At 48.4% G+C, this 27,940-nt stretch overlaps 1 protein-coding gene across 7 annotated transcripts; it reads left to right on the forward strand.

The window, feature by feature from the left end:
- Positions 1-225: 225 nt before the first annotated feature.
- SZRD1 (SUZ RNA binding domain containing 1) lies at positions 226-27,915 on the forward strand. 7 transcript variants are annotated; one of them, XM_036746682.1, is made up of 5 exons: positions 226-306; positions 21,178-21,227; positions 21,521-21,670; positions 22,995-23,249; positions 24,735-27,915. In XM_036746682.1, exons 3-5 carry the CDS (start codon positions 21,603-21,605, stop codon positions 24,835-24,837), a joined length of 426 nt encoding a protein of 141 aa, XP_036602577.1. In that variant the 5' UTR covers positions 226-306; positions 21,178-21,227; positions 21,521-21,602; the 3' UTR covers positions 24,838-27,915. The 7 variants fall into 7 exon arrangements, with proteins under 7 accessions (XP_036602577.1, XP_036602575.1, XP_036602580.1 ...); XM_036746680.1 differs by lacking the exon at positions 21,521-21,670 and having other exon boundaries at positions 232-306; XM_036746681.1 differs by lacking the exon at positions 21,521-21,670 and having other exon boundaries at positions 245-306; positions 22,998-23,249.
- Positions 27,916-27,940: the final 25 nt, after the last annotated feature.

Genomic DNA, 27,940 nt, shown 5'->3' on the forward strand with positions numbered 1-27,940 from the left:
TCCTCGACATGTCCGCCGGCGGCGACGTGAGCACGCTGTCCCGGGACGTCTTCCGGGAACTGAATGAGCAGGGCCTAGGGGTGGGGGCGTGGCCGGGGGCGGAGACGAGGCCTCCGAGACCGGAGATACTGTGCGCGCCCGCGCCTGTGGCTGAGGCGCGCCGCCAGCGCGGGAGGGGGGGGTGGGGGGGGGTGGGGAGGGGTGCAGGGCGTAGGGCGCAGGCGCGGGGAGGGGGGGTGGGAAGCGGCGAGTAAGATGGAAGATGAGGAGGTCGCTGAGAGCTGGGAGGAGGCGGCCGACAGTGGGGTAAGGAGGAGCCGCCGGACCGGGGCTGGGCCGGGCGGGATCTGGCGCGAGGGGGAGCCTCGGGGGACCGGGTCGGAGGGTGCCGCTCTCCCCGGGGAAGGGTCCACCCCCACGCCGGGCCGGGGCAGGAGAAGAGGCCCGGGGTCCCTGAGCGCCTTGAAGGCCTCTTAAAGGGGCCGCTCTCCCTTTCCCTCTCCGCCTCTCTCGGGGCGCCCCGGGGCGTGCGGGGCCCTGCCGACCCCGGGAGGGGGGGGTGCTCCCCTACCCGTCAGGGCTCTCTCTTTCCCTTCCCTGGAGCCTGGGGCTGCCCCCGAGGCTCCCGCTCCACCCCGCCGGGCACCATTTTAAACTTGGTGGGCCCTGCCCTGCTCTGCCCCGCCGTGGGGCAACGTGGGCGGCCGGGCACGCTCCGTGGTCCGGGCATGGAGGCGCCGGGACGCGAGATTGGAGATGGAGTCTAGTCCAGGCCGCCGCGCTCCGGGCTGGGGGTGCCACTTCCAGAGTTGGGGGGGGCGGCTAAACGCGCCTCCCTTGCAGGCAGCGCCGCGTGTTCGGGCCAGCGGGGGCTCCCCGGAGGCGGCGGCGGGGTCGGGGCGTGGACGGGAAGTGCCCGCGCTCGGGATGCGGCGGGGCCTCCCCGGGCGGGGGGAGGGGTGTCCGGAAGCCCGAGCCGGGGACCCGGGCCGGGGTGGGGAGGGGCTGCGCGTCCGGAGCCGCCGGGTATGCTCGCCGGCCCTTGAATTTGCGGGGAGAGCCGGCTGTCCCGGGCACGCAGCAGGCGCTCCGTGAGAGCTGAACCTCGTGGGCTGCGTGGCCGGCCCCGAGAAGCCCTAGCCCGGTGTGGCCGGGCCCGGAGGCGCAAACGTGGCTTTCCGGCGGCAGGCGGCACAGACCTGGCTCCCCATTTGTACTCGGGGGGTTCCGCCGCCCCGCCGCGGGTGGGCTCCCAGTGAGCGCTTAATGCTGGTCGACCTGTTGATTTTGGGGTGACGGAGTGGCGTGCTCTGTCTTCGTGCAGGAAGCTGTGCTAGGAATTCCAGCTTTTCCACGAATGCAGGCTTTTTTTTTTCTTTTTAAACTGTCAGTTTATTCGAATCAGTGAAACATTCCACTTATATCTTTATCAATTATATCACCTCCTAGAAAAATCACAGCTGGAATTGGAATGATTCTTAGAATCTGTAGACTGTCAGAGACCTTTGAAATCGAATTCAACCTTTCTCGTTTTACCGGTGGGAAAACCGATGCCCAGAGAGAATTTTTTTGCCCGAGATCACATGATAGTAGAGTTTAGCCTGGAACCCGAGTCATTTCATTCCCGGTCTAGTTTTTAGACTTCGCTAATAGAGGGTAAGTGCCTGAGGACAGGAACTTTTTTTTAAGTCTGTATTCCCGTGCCCAACACAGTACTTTGCACGTGGGTGCTTAATTAATTCTTGCTGTCAAATTTAACTTCCATGCTTTTATCGCCTGTTTGTGGAGAAGGTACTATTGAGGACTTTCTCAGATTGGAAAAGAAGGAATTGGATTCTACAAGAATTTAGATAATTTAAACTTTTGGACCTTAAGAGATTGAACCTCTTATTTCCTTATATAACGCAGGGGAAAAATGGGATCCAGAGAGAAACGGACTTGCCTGAGATTGCTCAACCATTTCAGAGGCAGGTGCTAAAGGTGAACCAATGTCGGCAAACATTAGTTAAGCGCCTACTGTGTACCAGTCACTTCCCTGAGCAATGGGGGTACATAGAAAGGTCAAAGCTATTCCTTGCTTTCTGGGAACTCACAATTACTCCCAGTTCAGCATACCTCTCTGCTATAATGTCTAGTTAAAGTGCCAAATTATTCAGACCTGGGAGGGACCTTGGAGCTGATTGAGGTCCAGCCCCCTGGTGTTAGATGATGAAACTGAGGCTTGGAGAAGTTAAGCTACTTGCCCAAGATTACATAAAGTAGAAACAGAGCCTGAACTCAAATCCAGGTCCTCTGGCACCCAATCCAATGCTTTTCCCTCTATGTTACCATTAGGTCTTTCCTTTAGTCTTTTTTTTTTTAGTTGCGTCCAACACTTTGTGACCCATTTGAGGGTTTTCTTGGCAGAAATGCTGGAGTGGTTTGCCATTTCCTTCTCCAGCTCATTTTACAGATAGGGAAACTGAGTTAAGTGAGTTGCCCAGGGTCACACAGCTAGAAAGTGTCTGAGGCCAGATTTGAACTCAGGAAGGAGTCTATCTGATTCCAGGCCTGGCACTCTATCCGTGCCCCCACAATGAATTACTTCAGGTTAAACCCCTAGTCTTATACATCTGAAGGCAACAGCAGGACTGTAACGTGTTGGTGTTAGTCTCATTTGCCCTGATGCCCTTGCCATGAGATATGCAGAAACCACTGTCCTTATAAAATGATGCTGGTGTTGATGCTTCATTAGAAGCACATCCCATTGGACTTGTTTTCCTAGTATTTGCATTGGTCTATCCACCTCCCCAAACATTGTATTAGCTCCCATTTTAAGCTTTTCCACGGTTCCCTATGATGAAGGGTCGTGCAGCTTTAGAGCTCAAAGGGGACCTTTGAAAGATGGTCTAGTAAGAACGCAGTTGAACTCCCTCGTTTTCCAGATGAAGAAAATGGAGCCCAGGGAGACAACGACTTGCCCAGGGTCACACAGGTGGTGAGGGACAGAACCCAGGCTTTCTGCCCTGGAGCCTGGCTGGCTTCCTTGGCACTATATAGGATGTTGCCAAAAAGGCATTTCCTTTCCTTTAATCTTTCTTGGCCCCACTCCGTGACTTATGAGGTAGGAACTCTATGATTATTCAATTGGATTGTATCACACCCTTGTTGGGGCCTGGCCTGGCTGGGAGAGGGAGGCAGAGCTTACCTTGGGGACATTTTACCTAAATAAGGAGATTGAGACCTCATTTGGAGCGCTCGTCTGCTTGGCCTTATGAAACTCTAATTTTTGTCTCCTAGCAGTTGTGCCATAGAACAGGTAGCTGGTACTACCAGCAATAACAACTAACATTTGTATAATGCTTTGAAGTTTACAAAATGATTTCTATATTTTCCATTGAGTCTTCTTTGAGGCCTGAACTGTCCCTAGATTGTGAGCTCTCTGAGGGCTTGTCTTTTGCCTCTTTGAATCCTCAGTACTTGGCCTGGTGCTTAGGCCTTAATAGGCACTTAATAAATGTTTATTGCTTGAATATTTTACAGATAAGGAAACTGAGGCTTATTGTTTTGCTTGTGGTCTTGTAGCTGGTACTTATCAGAAATGAGATTCTCATGCTCAGGCCTTCCTTACTTAAAAACTTAGCCATTACTCTATTCCTTCTGATGACTTCAGTAATCCTAATTTTAGCTGTTTCATTTATCTTCTAAATTAATGCCGCTAACGAGCAGCAAGGCAGTATTGTACAGAGCCCTGGACCTGGAGTCAGGAAGACCTGAATTCACATCTGTCCTCAGATGCTTCTTTGCTATGTGATCCCAAGTAAGGCACATTAACTCTGCCTCAGTTTCCTTATCTGTAAAATGGGGATAATAGCCTGTACCAAATGAGATCGTATTTGTAAAGCACTTTGAAAGCCTTAAAATGTTATGTAAGTGCTACTTCTTATTATTTTGATGTGATTTGAATTTCCCCTTCTTAGAGGCAATCTGGTGAAATAGATATAGTACCTGGAAGCCCTAGATTGAGATTCCACCTCACATACTAGTGACTGTGACCCTGGGCTCTTTGAGTCTCAGGGTTTTGTTTTTTTTTGTTGTTGTTGTTATGACGGGGATACTGTACTCTAGCAGTACCTGCCTCACATGGGTTTTGTGGCTATCCGATGAGTTTATGTATATACAGTGCTTTGTAAAGTGTAGAAAAGTCCTTTAGTTTCTCTTTCTTTTGTGTCTCTTCAGACTGAGCCCCTTCCCTCAGCCAGCCTCCGTATCAGGTTGCCCAGTGTCGGAGTTGGAGGGACTTCTTCAAGGCCTTCAGATGGGGGAGCCTGCTGAGCACCCCAGGCCACTTAGGTCTGGGTCTGGGATTTCATTGGTGTAGAAACTCCCTCAATCAGTGGATATCAGGAACTTGTCTATAAGCTATTTATCCTTTTACCATTGCCTGAGTTTCAGTGACTTGCCTAGTGTCTCTCAGCCAGTGTGGGAGGACCCAGATTTTTGAGGATCCAGCACCTGCCCCACTACACTGCTCATTCCCTTTGTGGAGGGGGAGCTTCCCTCTGCCTCTTAGTTACTTCTTCCCATTTCCTGTCCTTCTGGGGTCTGAGGGCCAGCAAAACAAGTCGGAGCCTTCTTTGATATGCTAGACCTTCAAATTACTGGAGTCAGCAGGCCTCTCTTCTTTCCCTTGCCCATTTTCTTTCAGCTTGATGCTTCTGAAGCCGACATTGATCCTCAGCACTTTTGTAAAAGATCTATCTCTTGGTGATTATTCTTAGTAATCATGTTTACTAAAGTGTCTGCCCTCCACATGGAGGTAGCCTATTTGGTTTTCCTAGGATTGAAGGATTTTAGTCATAGTGTCATAGATTTAGACCTGGAATGAATATGAGGCAAAACAGTCCATCCCCCTCATTTTCCAGCCCAGAGGGCTTAGGTGACTTGCTCAGGTTACTAGGTACCCAACCCAAGCCCTCCCTTGGCTTCAGGGGATCAGTTAAAGGGTGGAGGGTGGGTGGTCATCATTTTCACGTTTGAACCCCAGGTCACCTTTCACCCTCTCCACCAGTGAAATATCCAGAAAGCAAGCTTCAGAAGGGAGCCAATGATACCTGTACAGGAGCAGCACCTGGAAATCATGAGCGAATCTGTAAACTAGAGGGGCAAACCGCGTCTGAAGTTCTAATTCATAACATCTTCCTCAAGAGAAAGCCGAGAGGCATTGGATTTTATTTTTTCTGCTACTATACTCTTTCCTCTTCTGGCTGCCCTACCCTAAAGAGTGGAGCATTAACTGAAATTTCTTACTCAGACTCTCAGCATATCCAAGTCTGTTTTCTGTTGCCTTACAGAGTTCACAAAACACTTTCCTACAGTGGCCCTATGAGGTCAGCCGCACAGCGCAAGTAGTATTTCCATTACACTGATGAGAAACTAAAATTACATTTGGATACCGGGAGATTGGCTTTGAGGTGTTCTTTCTGTTGGTGGCCTTAGCTAATTTTATCCCTTATAAATTGTTCCTAAAACTTTTCCCCCAAGATGCCACATCCTTAATCAAAGGGCTGTTTAAGGAATATGGCCTTCATTACCACGGAAATGCTTTTAAAAAAGAAACTGGGGGCAGAGAATGTTGGCAAAGGGCTTGAAAACATGAGATTGAGCTGTTGTTCTGAACTCTCTAAATTGCCTTTGTTGGCTTAGGCGAATCTCTGTTGTTCAAACAAGCAGCATTTGATGCTTGGGAAGTAATCTTTGTGATCGGGTAAACAAGTCAAGTCAGTGTTGTTCTTACTTTTCTTGTTGTTGAAGCTAGTTTACAGTTGTTAAAGATCCAGACTGCAGTTCCCAGTGGGTCACTTAGTCGCCAAGCCAGCCAGCTCTGGTGAGGGCCATTTGACTCCAGACCCTTTCCTGAGTGGGGCTGGTGAAGCGCAGGCCCCCTCTGGCTTTAGGAGGAAACATCCACCGATAGTACTGTGGAGTTCACAAAGAGCTTTAGGGCAGATATTTCCATTTCAGAGAAACAAAAACTGAGACTTATCCAGGGGAAAGGACTTACCCCAAGATCACAAAGATAATAAGTGACAGCCAGGAGTAGAAAGTAGATTTCCTGACTTCCATCCAAGGGCCAATTTTCCAGTGCAAGTAATAGCAATAGCTAATGGAAAGAGGTCTTTTTAAGTAGGAAGAAGTCCAGGCTGGTTTTCTGGAATAAGAACCCCAAGTTCGTGTTTTCCCAAGCCCTCTTCATGAGTGGGGAATAAGAATGAGGACCCATGACTTTCTTTTCCCTTTTCTCTTGCAGAGAAAAGAGACTAGAGTCATTGTTTCAGGGTAGTGAATATTTGTTTCAGTTTTGGAATCCTTAGCTCGAAAGATCCCAGGTTTTACAGTTAGAAAAGGGTGTTAGCAATCTAGTCTAACCCCAGATGCAAACCTAGAAGCCCAAAAAGCTGAAGGGACTTGCTGAGACCCCCACTTCCTGGAAGGAGATATCAGTCAGTCATGAAGGACTCCTGCTGTGGCTAGCCCTGTACACTGTGGAGTATGAAGAAAAAGAGGCCCATTGTCCAGGAGAGGGGCCACACAAGGGCTACCCCCAGCTTGCAGGCTCCCCCCTGCCTCTTGGCTTCCTGTTGCCATCGCCTTCTGCAAGGGTCCTGAGATCACCTCCAGTTTGCTGTCTCTATCTTGTATGGAGCCTCTGTTAGGCTGTGAGCTCCTCGAGGGTAGCGACTGTAAGTGCCTTTCTAGGTCTCCCCAGTGGCCCCCACATGGTAAGTGGTTAACACATACTCATTGACTTAGAAGAAGGAAGATAGCCTTGGAAGAGAGCATCATTATGTAATGTGTACGGTTGATCCCACAAGTTGTGTTATGGGGAAATCCAAAGATGAATTTGGAGCCTGAAACCCAATTCCAGCTGTTTCCCTGGGCAAGTCCCACACACACTGTGGACCTCTCTGTCCATATATGTAGAATGGGTATTGTATTGCACATAACAGTTCATACATTTAAAAGCACTGTAGAAATGTCAGCTATTGATCAGTCAAAAGCACAGACTTTATTTGGGACACATCTGTGGGTAGGTGCCTCTGGATCTTCCAGGGGCTCTGCAGTATTGCTGTATCTCTCTGCCTTTGCTTGCTCTTGTGATGGCACTTTAAAGACTGCCATCTGTGTACCCAGCACGTCGTGCCCACCTCTGCCTGCATTCATTTTGGGCCTTCTTCTGTGGGTTGAGTCTTGAATAGCGTGTGCAGTGATCTGTTGTTACTCACCAGGTGCAATCTGTAAGTTGCCTAATCCATACATCCCTGGACTTGATTGTTCTTGAGACTTTATATGTGTGAGTGTCTGGGTGGTGGTGGTGAGGGGTAGAGAGGGTGTGTGTCTGGATGGGGTGTTTATGTATGACGTGTGTGTATGTGGGTGTGTATCCTCTCTCCCCAGGCCCCTTAAAGTGAGCAAGATGAGTTTTTCCTTGTAACTCCTTTATTCTTCTCTGGTCTCTCTTAAGCCCGATTGAGGGGACTGTTCCGAAATGGGTGCCCGGGCACCCTGGGAGGGTGCTGCTGTGGTGGATGGAGCTATGTTCTTAGGCGGGGCTCCGGAGGCCCTGCTTTTCTTCGTTAAGACTGACTTCTTTTCTCTAACCCTGGTGAAGTCTCCCTGGTGTGGAGGTCTTCAGTTGCAGACTGGCCTGCCCTGAAACATCAGAGCCCCTTGAGAAAGGGAATTTCTTCATTCCTGGTGTTTGCAATCCTTAAACAGTTGAACCCCCGGGGGACTGAGGCAGAAGGTCAGCCCGTGCCTCCAGGGAGCTTCTGACTGGGTTTAGTGGCCTGGCGAAGTGGTTCTTCTGTACTTTGCCCTGCTTGCCAGACCAACTCCTGCCTTGCTTGTTTCCCAGGGAGGATGAGTCAATGTCTGTGGCCAAAATGCCTAAATAGAGACCATTGCAATTTAATTCTCATGAATCTACAATATCAACACTAGGTCTCCCTTGTGTATGGCTCTTCATAGGATTGTTGGGAGGAAAGCACTTTTGAAACCTTTAGACATTAGTGGAGTAGTGTCTTCATTCTCTTGTAGCAGAGCCTAGTATCCTTCTCTGTAGTTTCTCAGTATCTCTGCCATCTGGCCCCTCCTCTCCTTCCCCAGGGCTGCCACCCTTAGTTCTGGCCTCAGCCTGCCTTCCCACCTCTGCTTTGTCCTCCCCTCCAGACTTCACTGAGTCATCTTCCAAATAGATCACTTCTAATCCCATTACTTTTCTGCTTAGAAACCTTCAGTGGCTTCCCATTGCCAAATACAGTATAAAATGATTTTGGCATTCAAGGCTCTCCACAGTCTGGCTGAAATTTCTGTTCCAACTCAAATGGAGTGTTCTGTTTCCTCTGCTGGAATGTACCAAGACCTAGCTCTGATGTCACTTCCTCTGGGAAACTTTTCCTGACCCCAGACCTTGCACCTTTCAGGTGAAAGGCTCCCTCTCCTTGGGTTTCTTATATCCTCTGCCTGGGCCCTCAGTTTCCCTGGGGCATACCCAGCTCTCTTCAGTGCCAGGCACAGGATCTTCCAGAGAATAGGCCCTCCAGAAGTATTTATTGGAATGGACTGGATTAAAATGGGAGGGCTGGGACTTGTTCATGTAGAATATAGCACATAGCTCTTTTCACCAGAAATTGTAGTGCATGGCAGTAAATCAGTGTCGAGCTCCCATCATCCATTGTTCCCATTGTAAGCTGCTGGTCCCCAGAATGAGGGAGCCATTTCCTGAGTCCTCGAGGCTCGCCAGCGCAACACAGGAAATAGCAGGCATTCCCTTGTAAGAGGAATGATAAATACACAGCTGAACACTGCTTTTCCCGGGAGCCTTGGTTCTCAAACAGACAAAGTGGCAACCTGTTTCTGGGGAAGGACAGTGTTCTTGTGGGACAGCTGCTCTTTGTAGGCTGTCAAAGAGCCATTCTCTGCCCTCCAGCTTGGCTTCCCACTGGTTCCAAGATATTTGTGACATCCATCTGCCTCCTTTTTTCTTTCCTTTAAGGAGGTCTCTTTGAGGGGTCACTGACTTCACAGGCCTCAGCCACTCACCCTCCTGGGTTTGCTCATGGTCTTCCTCTGAGCAGAGGATTGGTGAGTTAAATGCATTAGAATCCATAGAGTTCTTGGAATTGGCTACCTATCTTCTTAAAAACATGATTAAAACGGTAACCTGGAGAATGCCTTAGTAAGTTTTCCTGCAAGCAGAATATCTTTGGCTCACAACTAATGGGTTACAGCAGTACCATTATGCCAATGATATGTTGCCTTTCTTTCCTTTTAATAGGGGCTTAACTGGTCCCCTTTCCTATTGTCATTAGGCAGGTGCCACAGTGGGACATTACTCCTTTGGGCAGAAAAGGAACCTTTGAGTTCTCTCAGAGGAGGACAGAAGTCCACGCTTCTTGTAAGCTGTGATTCTTAGAAATGGAGAGCTTTCTACTTAATCTGTTTAATTGAGTGGAAAACCTATGCACTGCATGCACTTGTGGGGCCGATCAGGAAGGTTGCTAATTTCAGTTTCACCAGAGTGGCTCCAGCCTTCTTTTCGTGTATTTCTTCCAAGGTGTGTCACTTAAGAAACGGCTGCCTACCCAGAGAACTCTGCTCTCCATGGCCATCGTTGGGGGAAAGAACCAGAAATGACCTCATAAACCTCCCTCCCGTCCTCTCTAGGAGGCCCACAGTGTTTTTGACTTGCATGTGGGCAGGCTCTGTGCTTTTTGATATTCATTTGGGGTAGCCCCTGGTGGAGGTATTGTTCCTTTGCAGTCTCCCACAATCTGTTTGGTTCTGCAGGTATGGAGCCACCCCAGGAGGTCTGGCCCTAAGTATTTCCTTGTTGGAGGACCCTTGTCAACCTATTGAAATGAACTGGCCTCTCCTAAAGTGCTTTTATGGGTATGGCAGGTGCCGGGTTGCAACCTGTCTGTTGTTTCCTAGCATCTATGAGGGAGAAAGAGAAGAGGACTAGGAACCTCAGTTCATTCACTGAATTCAGTTTCTCCATTTGTAAATGAGGGGAGGGAAGTTAAATTAGGTGTTCTCCAAGTACTGTATGGCTTACAATTTATGAAAAATATCTCAGGCAGAGACTTTACTTTTCCTGAAGTGGAAGGCAAAAAGATAAAACTGCCTGTTTGTATCTACCAAACCAGATACCATAGGGAGAGACCGTAGCAGGCAAAGAATAGCAATAGAGATACCTAGAAGTTCACATAAGACAAAACCCAAGAAGGGAGTTGGTGGGGAAAATCCCTGGCCTCATCTACATATGAAGAGCACCAAATATGGGTGACAAGCAAGACTAGCTAAATCAAGGAGGCAAATTTGACTTACTAGGCATCACTGAGACTTGATGGGAGGAGACCCGAGACCCATGACTATAGGGATCATTGAGGAATTGATTGGTGGGAGTGGGGAGTAACCATTCCCATCTTAGCGTTGGGGTAGAGGAGAGGGAAGCTACGTAATAGGTCTTGAAAAATATTTTTTAGTCAAGCCAGGGTCCCATGGCCTAAAGTTCTGCAGGGAAAGTCAAAACAGGAGGGATGGGAAGCTCTCCAGGGTAAAATTTTGAAGCTATAAAGAGGAACTGGCTCAAAGAAGGCGAAAAGCTATACTTGCCTAAAGAGATCAGTGTGGATGCACAGGAAACTCATCAGCCAGCTCGGACTCCTAAAAGACACGTGCGAAAATGGAAGGCAGGGTTCGAGTAAGTCAGAGTAGTGTCGCAAGTCCCTGTGTTCAGAGTGTGGCATGCTGAGGCCTGTGAGGGAAGCTAAGGGTCAGAACAAGGTCAAGATCACTGCTCCAGTTGGATTGGGTGCTGGTCAACCACTGGAGATCTTGCCGTGATTGTTTTCTTCTCTGCCGAGAACAACAACTTTTGTACCATGAGGGATAGAAGTAAAAATGGCCAATAGGAAATTGATGCTCAGTATGAGTTAGGAAATAGGAAGGGAGCACCCAGCTGCCCTACATCAATGAAAGAGCATCGGCAGAACTGCCCTTGTGGAGAATTGAGCCACTGCAGGCTTGGGAAAAGCAGAATGTTGCTTGGATCATCAAAAAATGAAAGAGAAAGGGTAAGCAAATGCTAGACTGGTGACCTTGACATCCATTCCTGGCAGAATTTTAGAACATCATTCGTGAAAGACACAGCAAATATCCAGGAAAGGCAACTAATGAGAGAGGGAGCTGGGCCCATCTTCACCAAGAACCTGTTCTCTAAGGCTGATCTGATTGCCTCTTTTGATAAGGTGCTGGGTACAGGAGCAAGGGAATTTGGTAGGTGTCGTTTTTTCTATAGTAGTTGGATAACAGCTCGGCAGAGGTCTCTAGTGGAGTGCCCCAGGGGTTTGTGGTCGGTCCTTTGTTGTTTGTCATTTTCATCAAGAGTTTGTAGAAAAGCAGAGATGGCTCACTTAGCAAATTTGTAGGTGACCTAGAGCTGGGAAGGAGAGCAAATACAGTAAGTGTAGCCAGGATCCAAGGGAGGTTCAACATTGTAACATATTCAGCCAAAACTGTTAAGATGATCTTTAATAGATACACATTAAATTTTAATGCTCAGGTTCAGAACATTGACTTCATAGGTATAGAATGTGGGGAGGAGACAGTACTTTTTCTGAAAACACTCTGGAATTTTTATCCATAATGAGATATGGTGTGGCGTGAGTGACATACAAAAAGCCAAGGCAACCTCCCGCTGAACTAAGGTTGAAGGAGAGGAGAATGGTGTCCGGGACAAGGAAGGTAATAGCACCATCATGCCTCCTCCACCCTGTTCAGACCCATTCTTTAGTATTCTGTGCAGTTCTGAGGGCCTTGTTTGAACAAGAACATTGACACATTGGAGAGCCTCTGGAGGAGGAAAGCCAGGGTGGCCAATCAAGCGTCTGGAGTTGATGTTTTCAAGATCAGTGGAAGAAACTATGGATACTTAACCTGGAGCCTCGAAAGCCATCTTGAAGTCTGCCCTAGAGGACAGAACTAGGCATGATGAGAGACAGATTTAGGCTTGCTGGAAGGGAAGACTTCCTAAACGGAGAGCTCTCCAGAAGCGGATCCGCCTACCTCTGGAGGCAATAGCTTCCTCTTCATTGGAGGTCTAGCAGAGTGGGGGCAACCACTTGTCAGGGAAAATGGAGGAGGCTCTTTTTTGTTGGACTAGAATGGTCTCTTGGGGCCCTTCCAGCTCTGAGGTCTGATTTTATGATCCTCTCTGGAGGACGTGATCTTCAACAGTATCCAAAATTCCAAAGATGGCCAGGAGGATGGCCACTAAGATGTTAAATAATTTGGCTAGTCAGCACTCAATCATTGGTCTTCTCCGAGAGAGCAGTTCATTTCCAAACTTTAAACTGGACATCCGTTTTTGGGTGCTACTTAAGACTGGGCTGGGGGGTTTAACTGAGAGGTGTGGGGAGCTTTGCCCTCATTCAGTGATTTGGCTCCCAGAGACCGTTCTGCCCCTCTGACCAACCAGGCAAAGACATTGCTCTGTGTTTGTTTTTTAATTGTGGACCATGTGTCCCAAATAGTCTTCCCTTCATGAGCAGGGATCAGGGAGTTCTAACAGCAACTCTGTGAAGAACTGAAGGAAGAGGGGTGAGAATGGTTATCTCCTCCTAGCAGATTTCTGAAGGGCTGTATGGTCAGTCCAAGGCAGGTTGGATGGCCCTGCCCTATACAAGAGCAGTAGTGAATTCAGTGGGAGTTCCTCGCCTCCCTGCCCCTTACAAGTCAAACACTAGTTAGACTTTGGTTGTAGGAGGCCTGTTAGTACCAATAAATAAAAAAAGTGGAGCTCTTGCTAAAGGGATTTCAGGTAGATTTTTAGAGGCAGATTCTGAAAGGAATATGACTGATAGGAGGTGACCAAAAATTGTCCTCAGACTCCCAGTACAGATGTAGGAAATAACTAGTCTTTCTTGTCTGGGCCCCCTTTCTCTTATTTGTCCAAGCCCACGCTTTCCCCTTCCTTCTTCCAAAGAAATCTTTGAAGCTGGCCATCTCAATAAATCATACTGCCTTGAGTTCATGAAGGACCAGCCCTCAGGAGCTTTGGAGCTATACCCTAACCCTGAAAATGACGCCCTTGATTGTGGGGGATGTTTTCCTAGGCACCAGCAAGCCTGAAGTGGAGATGGGGAGCATGGTACCAGGCAATTTCTGAGATTACTTCTATCTGTGTACTCCTATAGGAACAGGCTCAGAGTCTGTGGTGCCGAGACTAGTGATGACAGATCTATGAAACTGGCATGGGAAGCTGGGGAAGAAATTAGAGGAGAATCAGCCGATTGTCTGAAACATAGACTGGCTAAGGACTGACTGTGAATCTGCCACCTTAGGCCTTTGCCTCCCCCTTGATACCTGCCACCTGTTCTTTGGGCTTGTTCAGTGATAGCTGCTGAATAGTGTGACGCTGGGAACTGTAACGCACAAGGCAGCTGGAGACAAGTTTCCAAACCCCTTCTTGGGATTTCCCACTTGTGTAAGTGACCCTGAGCCAATTCACTGAATATCTCTGGGCCTCAGGTTCCTCAGCTGTTAAGGAGGAGCGCAGACTGGTTGATCTTTAAAGTCTCTCTTTGAGCTCCAGATCCTCTCATTTTAACATAATGACTGTGGGGAATTGATTGTTACAGAATGTGCTCAGGATGATCAGACTGTGTTTGCCTATCCCACACTCCTCTTTGACTGGGGCCACTATTCTTGGGGAGGCCTGGTAATAAGACTACAAGCTTCCTCAAACACAGGAAAGCCACCTCAAGCTGCGGGGTTGAGCTATGGGACTCTTTAAGCCAAGCCTGCTAATAACATAATGAGTGAGGTGAAGGAAGTCGTCACAGAGGGCCTTAAAGCTGAGCAGGGTGAATCCTTTCAGCACAGCTTTACTATTTGGAGGTCAGGTCTCTTCAGAATGCATGTCTGGACATGAAGGCTGCTAATTGATTTACTTTAAAAGGGCAGGAAACCCTTTTTAAAAATCTGATAATGAATTAGCCTGGGTCTTTCTGCTTGGTTACTTAGTAATGAATCTGAGGAGCTCCTAGGAGAGCAATGATATGCCCTATTTAGGCTGAGCCAGCTTCTTTTCTAGATTTGTGAGGTAAGAGATGGGAGGGATCTGGCACCAAAGCTAGTGATTTCTCTTAAGTGACTTTGGGGTTAGCATCATTGCCCCCAGGTACCAGATCCACCTGAAGAGTGATTAGCTTGGTAAACAGAGTTCCAGAATAAAAACTCACCAGGAATGTGTGGTCCAGGACATTTTTCCCCCTCCTGACAGCCTTTTCCTGAAGAGGCACTAAATGTAATCTGCCTTCCAGATTCTGAAAGAAATCAGTGTTGTACTTTTCAAATTTTGTGGGTTTGTCTTTTCTGGATTATACCAGAGGTTATAATCATAGGTGTGAGATCAGTAAATTTATGATCTATGGTTTTGCTGTTTCCAGCAGTCAGATTCACTACTGAGGAGAGTTAAGAAGGGTGATGGGAAATTAAGTACCTAAAGAGATTATAGAATTGAAATATGGTAGACCCTTACAATTTAGAGAAAAGTCAGAAAGCATCACCCACTGAAATAGAAGCTCCTTAGGATCAGCTCATGGGTGAGATTAGTCATTTGTGGAAATATTCTCCCAAAATGACACACCTAAGACATATTGCTTGTTGTGTTGCTGATAAACCTGGAGCAGTTTCTAAAAATCATTGGTGTGCATCCTAGAATCTTAGCCTACAGACATCAGTTTAATGTAAAAGAAGCTACAGTCTCCTGTCCTTTACCCCAGGATGGGGTGTTGAAAAAAAAAAACAACAAAACTTGGGGCCATTGACAGACTAGAGGTATGATCAGAAGGGATTGGTTGAAGGAGCCAGAAACCTTTTGTCTAGAGAACTGATGGTAGACATAGAAGCATTTGAAGTTAGCTGTGCAGATAAGGGATTGAATTTAGACTGCTTTGGGCCAATAGGCAGCTCTTTGTCTCCATAAGAAAGAATGAAAAAATTTGAGTTGCCCTGAACTAGGCAAAGCTGTTTCAGGGCACAAGGAAGTCCTGGTCAGGGGAAACTTTCAGAGTCTGAGGGATCATTTGTCCAGATATATTTAAACACTATTTTTCCTACTGATATAGCTTGGGCCTTGTGGGTTCTGAACAAACGACTCTGTAAGTTTAATGCATTCTTTTTGGTGGGAGGGGGAAGGCAGGGCAATTGGGTTTAAGTGACTTGCCCGAGGTCACACAGCTAGTAAGTGTGTCAGGTGTTTGAGGTTAAATTTGAACTCATGTCCTCCTCTCTACTCACTGCGCCACCTAGCTGCCCTGACTGTAAGTTTCTAAAATGAGAATTGGTTCAATATCCTGCAGCACTATCCTAGAGAAGAGAACACTGTTTCTAGCAGAAATACACAATACCAACGTAATCCAGTGAGCTGAAAGGCTTACTTTATGTTAGAGTAGCAGTAGGGCATCAGGCCACCCTAGTTTGGGTGAAATATCCACAAAGCTGTCACTCTAGGCTTCGATTCCTCACTTACCAAGCAGCCTTCTGATTCACAAGGTGCCTTGACACTAATGGGAGGGGGTGGATACATGTGTTTGTCGCTGCAAAGGTACCAATCCTTTTTGTACTTTAGTGAAGAAGTATTCTGGTTTTACAATCAATCTCTTTCTTGTGAATTAACTTCCCTGAAGGTGCTCACCCTTGGGCAACTTGATAAAATACAGTGATTGGATGTGCAAAGCCCAAGGCCAAATTTGGGATCTGTGAGGGATCTCACCACAGTTCAGGCTCTCTCTTCTGAGCGTACCCTTCTCGCCTTTCCTCATTACCCCGCAACTGAAGCAAGGGGTAATGGTTAAGGCTCAGAGAACAGGCCTGGAACTCCCCTGTTTTGTTGAGAAGATGTAGAGGACAGCCCTCTAGCTCTTTGCCTCCTTTCCTTCCACCTCCCCTTCTCAAGTTTCCTTTGTCCCTCCCCCCCAAGTTGTGATGAGCTAACAGGATCTCTGTGGCTGGGTCTTTGTAAAGGCCTGCTCCCTGCTCTTCTAACTTGCATTTTTTCCCCGACATTGAACTACAGAAAATAATACCAATAGAGTTGTTGAAAAGCTGGTTCCACCCAGTATTTAATGGTGCTGCACTTTGTAAAATGGATTGTTATCAAGGATGTTGGTCTCTGGCCCTCTTCAGTGTCCTGAGGAGGTCTGGCATGAGCTCATCTGCAGCAGCAGCTTCCTGTAACCACCCACTAGCTATCCCTGCCCCCTTGGATCTTGGCTCTGTGGCATCTCAGGGCCAGGTTCCATGGACATCTTCTCTTTTTTCCAATGCTAGAAAGCCTTTAAAGCCTTTTAGTCCCAGAAATGTATGATGTATTTTTATAGTAAGTAGTCTTACCTGAGGAGGTCCCGTACTTTTAGACAGAATTAAGCTTTGGGACAAAGGAGGGGAAGAAAGCACTTGAAACACAAATGCATCATCTCTTTTCCAAGTGCTTCTTGTGCATCTTGGCCAAAAGGGGGAGTGTGCAGTCTGTCAGCATTGATGATTAGGCAATAAAAGACACCATTGGGATTTTTTCAGATACCTTGGCCTCTTCAGTTCATGTATTGTTTACTTGGGTGACAGCTTCCATGGCATACATATTCTATATAAATATGACTCACAACTAAAGCCATGGAATGATAGTCAAGATCCCAAATGGTGACCCCTCCTAGCTCTGTGACTATGAGCAAGTCCCATCACTTCTGAGGCTCTGCTTCCTGTAAAAGGAAGGGGTTAGGCTGCATAGTCACCTTAGAGCTCCATGATTCTGTAATCTGGCAGGCTTCCCTGATAGATAAATGTGAAGTGCCCTGGACGTGCAGGAATCCGCCTACATCTTTCCAATTCCTCGGGTTCCTATCTAGGGGGAGGGGATTTCAGTCTCCTCACTTTCAGTAGGTGAATTGATCAGTCACTACTTGGCTGAGGAAATGCATGCCGTCTGTGTGAGCTCTGTCAGCCTCAGTTTCTACCTTAGAATCTTCCATATTCAGCCAGATCCTACTTTACTTTCCAAGAACAAATGTATTCTTGGTCCGGCCACTTCCAAAACCTTGTTCCATCAGTGTTCCCTTCTCTTACTCTCTTTGGTCTGTTCCCCTCTACTGGCTTACTGGTTCATTCTATTTTGCCCACAAACATGCTAAGGCCTCTACTCTTAAAAAACAAAACCAAACACCAAAAAAAGGCTTTTCCTCCACTCTGCTACTCTCTGAAACACCTATTTTTCTATCCTTTGACCTTGCAATTTGCTGTAAGGGTAGTCTGTAGTCCTTGACTAGCTATCCTTTATACCAGTCACTCAGCCCCTTCAAAAACCCTTCAGCCAAGCCACTGAGATTGCCTTTGCTCCTCACCAGATCCTTCTCTGTCTTCAGCTTCCTGGACCTCCTTGGCATTGTTAACTACTTCCTCAGTATCGAATGCTCTCCAGAGATCCTGATGGTCCTCTCTTGGAGGTTCTCCTGCCTCACTGATGTTGCCTGTCACTTTTGTAGGCTTTCCTTCTTCCTCTTGTTCTCTAACTGGAGCTGTTTGGAAAGGTTCCGGCCTTGCCTTTTGATCCGTCTTCCCAGCTATTTCTCAGCTTCCTTGAGTTATGTCTGTTCCATCTTCTCCATCTGCCTCTCCCTGGCTCCCTTGATGCACACATGGCAAGCACCTCCAGCTCCCTCCTTCTGCCACCTCCTGCATTCCCCTCCTCTCCCCCATTTCCAATGTGTCTTCCATGAACCAGCAAGCACCTGGCTGACCAGGTCCCTCACTTCCAAAAACTTTAGTGGGCATTGTTGGTAGTCTCCAGACTAAAACACAAATGCCTCTGTGGCATTGAAAGCTGGTTCCAGTCTCTCCTTACTTCCCTTGTGTTTCCCTTTGTACCCTCTCCACTCCAGGCAAACTGACTCATCTAGCCCTTCCCCAGACATGGCATTGCAGCTTCTGGCTCTGTGCGGCTGGCTGGGAATCCCTAGCCTCATTCAGGTTTCAGCTCGGATACCGCTTCCTACCGGAGCCCCTGGTCCAGCCCTGCTATTAGCATCCTCCCACCAAATTACTTTTAAGTGCGTAACTATATATGTATAGCTGTCTGTCTGTCTCAGGCATACATCCTTACCTGTGTATGTGTTGTTTCTTCTCTGTAGAATAAAAGTCCCTTGAGGACAGGGACTCTTGTTTTCTTGCTTGCTTTCTATCCCTGGCACAAGAATGTGCTTAATAAAGGCCTTTTGAGTTAACTTGAAGTGAATTCAAGTCGGTGCAGACTACCTTCAGATCTTCCAGCTTCCTGACATAGGCTCTCCAAGGCCTCTGTTTCTGGCTTGCCTTTTTTTTTCCGACAGCATCCTGCAGTTCCAAGGTTTTGTCTTTATGCTAGTTCCCAAAGTGTGTTCCAGAGACCTCTAGGAACTTTTTGGGGAATCCACAAGGCCAAAAATACTTCCATACCAATACTAAGGTGTTTTAATTCCTAATATGGTAACTATTGATAGGTATAACCCACATAAATAAATGCTCTTTAGAGTGTCCCCAGTAATTTTTCCCTCCCACCTGCCCCCTGCATACTTCTACCTGAATGATTGACAGGCCTCTCATATTCCTCCTGTGAAGTCCCTCTGGGATACTGTCAGTATCCCAGATCCAGGCTTGAAAGTAAAGTCGTCTGAAAATTAATGACAGTTTAATGTTATTAACAGGAAATGTGTGCTTTAACTTTAGTAATTTGGTGTTAATAATTATTTATAGTTTATAATATATAATAATAATTTTGTTGACAACTCAGCCATACCTAGGGCAGAGAAATCAGGCTTTGCCCTAGGGTGCTGAAATTTAGAGGGTGCTTACAGCCCTTGTCCTTGACTATAGCATGGAAACAAGCTTAGCATCTAGTTAGCAAGAATAATTATCTAAATTAGGAAGCTCACAGGGAGTGGCCTTAGCCCACTGCAGCTTCCCAGTGCCCTAGAGTTGTTGACCATGGGACTGCCCTTTGTCCCTCTGCCATGTTGGGCTGTGTGTTTTATGGCTGACTCCAGGCCAGGGCTCAGAAATTCCTTGTAAGAACTGTTTTCACTTAACAGTTGATGATCTCTTTTCCCTCCCTCCCATATCCAGGCAGTTGTCAAACTCTGTTTTCTCCCACGTTAGTCTCTTCTCTTTTTTATCACTTTTTTTTTTAACACCGGTGCTGTTAGTGTATAGCTTTAACCTTTCAGGTCTCCCAATTTCAGTTTCTTCTTCCTTTAGTTTAAGAGACACACACACACACACACACACACACACACACACACACACACACACCCCTCAACCCCCTTCCATGGGGTTTTCTACCACCCCACAACTGGATGTGATTTCTCACCTTGAAGCCACATAAATCTTTGTTGGTAGAGTTCTTTGTGTGGTCCGTGGTTGTTTTAAAGGGAAAATTACTGGGAGTCAGGGAGACCTGGACTCCCAGATTATGGTAGTTCTGGACCCTGGCTTGTTCATAGAACCTCTCTGAGCCTTGTCTTTCCCGTCTGTAAAAGGGGGATGACAGCACTTTGGCTGCCCACCCCAGCACAAACTTGAGAAATACAGCCTGATCAGGACTTACTGTCTGGGCCTTCCTTTGACTGTCTTCTTCCATGTAGATGGTTGAATGTAATTGTGCTGACCTCTCTGCCTTGATAGTATAGTTCCAGGAACAACTAGATTAATGTACTGAATAGTTCTGAGCACAGTTAAGTGCCAGACTGCCAGGACCTTACTCCAGCTGATCGTTTAGCACTGCCAGCAGTGGGTTGTTGGGAGTAGCATCATGAGAGAGGCAGGATTGGAAGGCATTGGAAATAAGGGTGGAGAAAGAGGGGCAGTCCCAGTTACGAAAGGCCTTTAAAGGCTGCTGATGGAGTTTTGGCCTTGAAGGAGCAGGCAGCGGGAGAGTCATTCCTGGCTCTTGAGTGGACCAGGGCTTAGAGGATTCTCCCAGTGACTCTGCAGGCTGAACTGGAATGGTGAGGTACTAGGTAGGCTAAGGCTAGGTAGGGACTCTGAAGGTTTGGCACCTGCCTTACTCCTATTCCCTAGGCACCTGGTGACCTTAGGCCTGCCTAAAGCTCCCTCCTTACCGCAAGAGACCTTCAGCCAAATGCTCCCAAATGAGAGGAAGGCTTATTCTTTTACTAGCTGGATTCAGCTTTAAGGGTTCTGTGCTCTGGTTCAGCCAGTTCACACTGGGGCTTCTCTCTGTGTGAATAATTGATGGTCTCTGGGAGTATTTGCATTTTAAAAGGCAACTTTTGTTTAACTAAATGAATCTCTGCTGAGAATTTCTGCCTGCCTCCTGGGGACTGGATTCATTTTTCAGTCAGAGGGGCAGGATGGATGTTTGTTTTTGTTTTGGGGGGGGGGAGTACTGTTTTCTAAAAAAGAATTCATTTCACTGTTATGCTTTCCATTTTTAAGTTCCTTTTGTGAAAAATGAGATCATCTTTTTAATCAGGTTTTGCTTCCTGGAGTATCTAGATTAGTGATGCTTAGGTATCTTTTTGTATAATGGGGTAGAGTGGAAGGAGTACTAGATTTTGAGTCAGGAGACCCCAGTTCCAATCCCAGCTCATGTATGTGATAATCATGTGGCTATAGGCAAAAAATAGAACTGCTGAGACTTAGTTTCCTCAAGTAAAGTGCAAATTCCAATATTTGTACTACCTGTCCCTCAGGGTTGTTGTGAAGAATGCACTTTGTAAACCTTTAAGCACTGTAGAAATATGAGTTACCACTGGGCCCAGAGAGGTGTGGTTTTGTCTGGCTTCTCTTTTCTGGTGCGCTCAGGGCTGCATGTTGTTCTCATGCTTGGCCTGCCATCCAGCATGGGCACCTGGGCCTGAAGACCCTGCCAGGACTCAGGGATATGACATTTCCAGGGCTGTCTCACTTAGGTGATCCTTCAAGTCACCTCAGCAGATAGTCGAGCTTCTAGCCAGACAGTAGTGACCTGACAGTCCTTGACAATGTCCTGGATTCTTTTTTAAAAATATAGACAATTAAACTTTTATTTGAGAGATATGTTTTTTTCCACTTTTTCTATACATTTTTTCCCTCTAGGAAATAGACAGACGGTTGGAAAAAAAACTGAAGATCACCCAAAAGGAGAGGTAAGACTACTCTCTGCTCCAGAGGACCCCTGCTCTATTTGAGAGTTGGGCAGTCATGGCTATTTTTTAGCTGACCCCAAGGTGTAGACTGTAGAGAATGAACCCTCCCCCTTTGAGCTGGGAAATAGGAACTTGAGACATTTAGGTATGTCCAGTAACACCGGCCTCCTGGAGGATCTTTGGATGACTTCTAAGAATAAGTGTGCTCCCCATCAGGACAGGGTTCCAGGCTAGAGTGGGGGGACTGTCTTCCAGATGCCAGCCTGTGATTCTGGTTTGCTTCTGTGCCCTAGCTAAGTGAGGAGATCGCAGCCCAGGGCTGGTCTCCAGTTGGGGAGTGGGCCACAGTCATTCTCCAGAGAAGCTCTGTCGGGGATGCTCAGCGCTGCCTCTTCTCTAGCTCTCCTGGCTTCCCACTTCCTTGATCAGACTCCTGGCTCCAGGTCTGTCTGTTTGCTCGTCACGGTGACCGCGCGCCACCTCCTCCATTACAGAATGTTTTCTCATGTCATCCATGCTTGTTCCAGCTCAGCTATGGCAGCAGCTGCCCTCCAGTCCCCAGCAGATTCCCCCGATTCCCCCGATGCCAGTTTGGTTCTGCAGAAGTCAGCAAACTGTTGTTGGGAGGGTCTTTGTGGGCATTTTGGGGTTATTTATGCCTCTGAAGAACGTCATCCTCCTGCTTTGACCCCCTTCCCACTCGCTTGTCTCTTCCCTGCCCTGTGGTGTGGCTAGGACCCTCTCTTTTGGAGGGGAGTGGGGGCAGAGTGGGGCATTTTGTTGATGGTTCCAGATGTGGCCTTACTGTAGAGGAGGCAGGCCACTTCCCCACACATGGTCATGAGCCCTCCCTGTATTTCTGGGATTATTCTTAACCCAAGCCCCGCCGCTGTCCAGCCAGAGTGTGCAGCTAAGCCCAACAACCAAGAGGTAATCTTAACCTCTTTTGGGGTCTGTCACTGAGGAGTATAAGCCCCATCCCCCAAAAGCATGTGGGCCATTTTCTCAATCCCACCAGAAATCTTTTGTAGGTCCCTCGTAGCCTGGGGGCGATTTGAGCCCTTCAGATCTCGTGGGGGGGAGGTACTGCCATGCTGAGGTATTGTGTCCTTGCAGGGTGGCCATGGTCCTCTCTGAGCAAGGAAGCTGGGATTCTTGTTGGAGCAGGCTTGCTCAGAGAGCTGTGTTCAGGATGTGCATTTTGTAGCTGTGGGGCGCCAAACAGTCACTAAATCAGAATTTTAAAGTTGAGCGGGGTCTCAGTGGCCATCTAGTTCAACTCATACCCCCAAAGAATCCCTACTACAGTACGCTTGAGAAGTGGTCATCCAGCCCTTGCTCGAAGACCACCCAGGAGGGAGCACCTACTGCCTCCCAAGACAGCCCTTTCCACTTTTGGATACCTTGAATCTGGAGGAAATTTGTCCTTATAATAAGCCTAAATTTGTCTCTACAATTTCTACCTATTGCTCTTAGTATGGCTTTGGGGGGCCAGAGGTCCTGGAGGAGGCACTGAGGGAAAGCCTCTTGTCCCACCCTGGGTTGAGTTGCTTTTGGAAGAGACCAGGGGCTTTAGCCTCAAAAAGCCGTTTCATGTGTCTTGGCTGAGTGTTGGCTTGCTGTTTGGGGCTGTACCACTTGGTGGTTTGCTCCTTCTCTGAAGCCTGGGCATGGATGTTAGTACCTGGGGCACTTTGGGAATGTGGGGTTAAACATTGGACTTGAATTTTACAAGAATTTTGAAGCCACCTTTGCTTTGTCCATCAGCAGGAAATCTACGTCTCCTCCCAAAGTGCCCATCGTTATTCAGGACGATAGCCTTCCCTCAGGACCCCCTCCTCAAATACGGATCCTCAAAAGGCCCACAAGCAACGGGGTTGTCAGTAGCCCCAACTCTACCAGCAGGCCAGCCCTCCCTGTGAAGTCTTTGGCCCAGCGTGAGGCGGAATACGCTGAGGCCCGGAAGCGGATCCTAGGTAGTGCCAGCCCTGAGGAAGAGCAAGAGAAGCCCATCCTTGACAGGTGAGCCTCGTGGGCAGGTACTGTTTGATCTGTGGGCTCCAGGTTCTCATAGAGGAGTCTCAGAGCAGAAGAACCATACTTAAGGTGCCCATTTGGTGTTATCTTGTTCCCTGGAGCATGGCAAACACACAGCTCCATCCAGCTGGCCCTTCTAGAGAGACAGAAGATCTGGATTCAAATCCTGGCACTGCTACTAATGACCTGCATGGCTTTGGACGGGTCCCTTCCCCTCTCTGTGTTTGTTTCTTCCTCTATGAAATTGAGGTTGAAATGGAGGCTCTCTTGGGCCCTTCCAGCTCTCCTACCTGTGATGTTGAGGCTGAAAGTGGAAGGGGCCTGCCCAGAGTTCTATCACAGCACTGTCAGGACTTACACTCCTAACCTCAAGTTTTCTGATTGTGACCCCTGAACCTGGATGCCTGCAGAGTTCAGGTCATTAAATAAAAACAGCTTTTACGAGGCTAAGTGTTGTAATAGTTTGTTGGACATGGGCTTACCTGGGGTGCGTCTTGTTTGCAGTGATGTCACCTCAGTAGGTCAGGGGGCTACCTCCCAAACGCCTGTAGTTTCCCTTAATAACCTATTCTGTATTTGTCCCCCAATAATTAAACCCTTCTTGAAACTATTTCTGTTGCTTAACTGCTGTCAGGGAAGATGGCAACAGGTAGGGAAAGAGCCCTGGGTTTTTAGTTAGAGGACCTGGGTTTAAATCGTGTTCTGCTCTGCGTTGGCACGTGACCTCACCCAAAGCACTGAGAGCTTAAAAGGGTTAAACTGGTGGGGCTCTGAGGCACCAGGAAGCTCGAGGCCTTCTTACCTTTCAAGGCAGTGAGTCCTTCTCACCTGCAGTACTTCTTAAAATTTTCTTCCAAAGACTCTCAAGGGAGATGCTTGTTCTGGAATTAAAGTCATGACAGTAGCTGGTCCCTGGCGCCCCCCACCATACACACACACACATACACGTCTTTGTGATTTTTGTGTGTGCTGGTCACCTCCCCCTTGTGCTTCATTTATTTCTGTCTGTGAAGGTAGCTCAGGTTTCTACCTTGGGGTAAGCATTCTGTTACCTCCTAAGAGAAGTGCTTAGCTGCCTTTGTCAGTATCTCATTCCAGCACTTGGGAGAATTTTCTGGCCCCTTGTCAAGGACAGACTGTCTCAGTGCATGTGGGCAAGCAGGCCACCTCCAGCAGTGGGCTCATCCGCAGAGATGACGAGGGGTGGAGACACCAAGCCTGGAAAGCCATGAACCAGGGTCAAAGGCAGTGGCCTAGAGGACACCCCTCCATCTCTTGGCAGCAGTTCAGACCTCCAGGCTTGGTGTTGCAAGCTACCAGAGGACCAGCACAACCTGTTAATACTACAAGACTTAACCCCAGGGGAGGAGTGTGGGAGAAAGGAGAGGGAATGTGGGGTGCAGAGAGTGCCAGGGTGCCAGTGAGGGCGCACGCACCAATGACCTTCCACTCTGATCTGCTTCCCTCTAGGCCAACCAGGATCTCTCAGCCCGAAGACACCAGACAGCCCAATAATGTGATCAGGCAGCCCCTGGGTCCTGATGGTTCACAAGGCTTCAAGCAGCGCAGATAAATGTGGGAGCGAGAGGATGCTGCCGCCGCTGCCCCCACCACCGCCAGGGTCGTCCGCCATGGGTCGCACTGCCGTGGCGGACAGCTGGACTTGAGCAGAGGGAACGACCTGATTTACTTGCACTGTGATCCCCTTTGCTCCGCCCACTGTGACCTTGAACCCCGTGCACTGTGACCCCCGACCCCCTCCTCCCACTGTGATTGGCACATCGACAAGGGCTGTCCCAAGTCGCTGTAAAAGGAGAAGGTGGGGGCATGAGGTGGGTTGGGGGGCCCACCGCAGACTCAGAGTGGAGAGTCAGATGGTGCCACTTGGGGTGAAGCCAGTGCCAGCAATAACAGTTTATCATGCTCATTAATTTGGGATTTCAAAACACAAATGGGAGCGCCCCCAAACGTGCATGTCTTCATCACTTAAATAGCAAGTTCCATTTGAAAGGATTGTTTTCTTTTTTTTTCCTTTTCTTTTTTTTTTTTTTGTTTGTTTCAGAGTCTGATTTGCCAGGAGAAGTGCATGGGAGGGGTTTTAGCTGTTAAATGAATTTTCGTTTTAATTGAGAAGGGTAGTTGATAGTCTTCTAAGATGTTTCAATGAATTTGCAGAAACATTAACAGATTGGATTTTGGCAAGCTTAGCTTCTTGTTCTCTGTTCCTATTGCTGCCCCCGGGAGGGCCCCCCCCCTCCCCTCCCTTCCCAGTCACCTATCCTCAGCTGAGCCTCCTCTTGTAGAGGCCCTTCAGTGAGACCAGGCCAGAGAGCTGGGGCTGGCAGGAGGCACCGCTGGTATTCATGGAGGTGGTGAAAGCAGACAGGCTTGCCCTCCCTTTCTCCCCAGGCTGGTCTCCCCACCCTAGCATTCACATGGGCTATTTCCAGCCAAGAGTTCAGGGTGAGGGAGGGAGAGAGACTTGTCATACCCAGGTTTACAAGCAAGGAAAACTAGATTTATTCAGTATTTTGATTTCTTATCCAAGGAAAACATGGGAATGAGTCTGGCTCCAAGGCCTCTGCTGATAAACCATCTGTGTACAGTGTTGTCAGAGGGTAGCTCGATTTCCCAGCGACAGCAAGGTTTGAACTCATAGGAGCCCGAGGCCCCACTATCGCTCAGCTTATGGTACCAGTCCAGAGCTGAACCTGGCACATTTCCTTGTAGGAGTCATTGCTTTGGGGACTAACCATACCGAATAACATTGGGAAGAAGCCCCCGTTCATGCATTGGTTGGTGATGACAGACTGGTTCCCTGTAGGTCAAAGCTACAGTGTTCACTCACCTCGCCTAGATGCCCAGCCTTCCAAAGCAGGGGCCGGAGGAGGGTGTTTTACACCCCATCTGAATTCTGGAAATTCAGCTTGGCCCCTTAGACCGGGGCAGAGGAAGTAGGTGTTGCCTAAAGTGGCTTCCTCCTGGGTACATGTGTGTCCGTGCTGCCTGTACACTGGGGAGATGTCTGCCTTTCTTCTCAGTCCCCATCTACTCTCTTCTACTGCACTGATTCTTCCTATGACTTAGTATCCAATGCCCGCTTCTGATTTTAACTGACAAGTTTCCAAGGGATTGGGAAATTGTTGCATTTCACAGGTAGCATGTGTTCACTGCCAAGCCATATTTAGACCCAGTGCGGCAGGTTGAATTTGCTCGGGGGCCCCTGAGCCTTGCCTTGTTTCAGTGGTGGCATGTGCGCTGTCTCTCCTGTCCTGTTTTATCCTATCCTGCCATGGGGGTCAGGCCCAGCAGGGGGAAAGGGCTACAATTAGGAGACAGCCTGCTGCTCTTTGCAGTCACTGCCTGCCCCAAAGTGAGGGTCTAAGTGGGTTGATCCCGAGGAGGGATGGTGCCACAGTGAGTGAAGGGGACAAATGACTACCATCGGCCCGTAAAACAGTGGCATCAGATCCCCTCTTTTCCCAGGGAATTACCTCCAGGAGCGGCAGAGGAGAGGGGAGGCCTGCTCGCCTTAGTTCTGACCCACTCGCCTGAGTGCACGGTCTACACAACTCAATGGCCCAAAAAGATTGGGGGGCAGGGAACCCCCAAGGCTAACCCTGGCCTCAGAGGTCCCCGGCTACTTCTGCCCACACTTGCATATCTCAGGCCCAGGAGGGGGCTTCCTGCCCAGGGAAATACCTTCCTGGGTCCTTTCTGCAGCGTTAAGGGCATGAGTGGGGTGAGGTCCCCCCCTCCACCCCCAGGCCTGGAGCTTATAACCCTCCTTTGCTGAGGTGTGAGACTCAGCCCTGTTCTGGGCCCCCAGCAGCTCCTGCACCAAGGCTTTGCCTTGATTCCCCAGAGTGGGAAAGATGAGAGAAGGAAATAGGAAACTCTATTATGTGTGTGAGTTGTGGGGTTGGGTCAGGGAGATGGGAGGAGGAGGGGTTGGGCTTTCTGTGGTTGTCCACATCTTTCCTAAGTGCATTTCCTTTGGTTCAGTTTTGTTCTGTTTTATTTTTTTATTTTTAAAGTGAGCTGTGGGCTTTGGCTTAGGAAATCCGGGATGGGGTGGAGGGCAGTAACCCGAGGCTGCTGTCCCTTTAGCTACCTGACCTCGGTGACATCCTCTCCTCCAGCTCCTCTGACCCCATGGGCCAGGCCCCTGACCTCCCGGCTTAACAGCTTCCAATGAGCCACTTCTCCCACATCAGCCTAGCTAACCAAAGGAGCTGGGGGTGCAGGGGTTGGTGATCAGCCCCTCTCAGCCCAGTCAATCAGGGTGCTCCCCACCTGCAGGCAGGAGGCAACACCCCATAAGCCCAGCCCGCCCCTCCCTGGGGGAGCCTTCTTGTTGAGACTAGATAGGTGGGGCCACACTTGGCCACCCCTGGCCCAGAGGCTTGAGAGACCTCTTGGAACCTTGTTTCTAGTTGTGTTTCCCCCCAGGGTGAGCCAAGGTCCCCTTGGGTGTGTTCAGGGGAGAAGAGTAGGGGAGGAAGGGAGAGATGCCATATATCCTGCAGTTCTGCCCTGCTGGAGTAGCTGGGCAGCTCCCTGAACTCCCACCCCTCTCCGCGGGTCCCCAAGTCAGCAGATTAAGCATTTTATAAATTGTATTTTAAATAAATGTTTTAAACTTGTCAGAGCCTTGTCACTGATTTCTTCCATTC

This window comes from Trichosurus vulpecula, chromosome 2, assembly GCF_011100635.1.
Source record: "Trichosurus vulpecula isolate mTriVul1 chromosome 2, mTriVul1.pri, whole genome shotgun sequence".
NCBI classification, from domain to species: domain Eukaryota; kingdom Metazoa; phylum Chordata; class Mammalia; order Diprotodontia; family Phalangeridae; genus Trichosurus; species Trichosurus vulpecula.

Excerpts from the sequence above, each read along its gene's own strand:
- SZRD1 (XM_036746680.1), top strand. The coding sequence starts at position 256 with ATGGAAGATGAGGAGGTCGCTGAGAGCTGGGAGGAGGCGGCCGACAGT. Across the intron at positions 307-21,177 it reads AGGAGGCGGCCGACAGTGGG|GAAATAGACAGACGGTTGGA; the intron begins GTAAGGAGGAGC and ends TTTTCCCTCTAG. Across the intron at positions 23,250-24,734 it reads GAGAAGCCCATCCTTGACAG|GCCAACCAGGATCTCTCAGC; the intron begins GTGAGCCTCGTG and ends GCTTCCCTCTAG.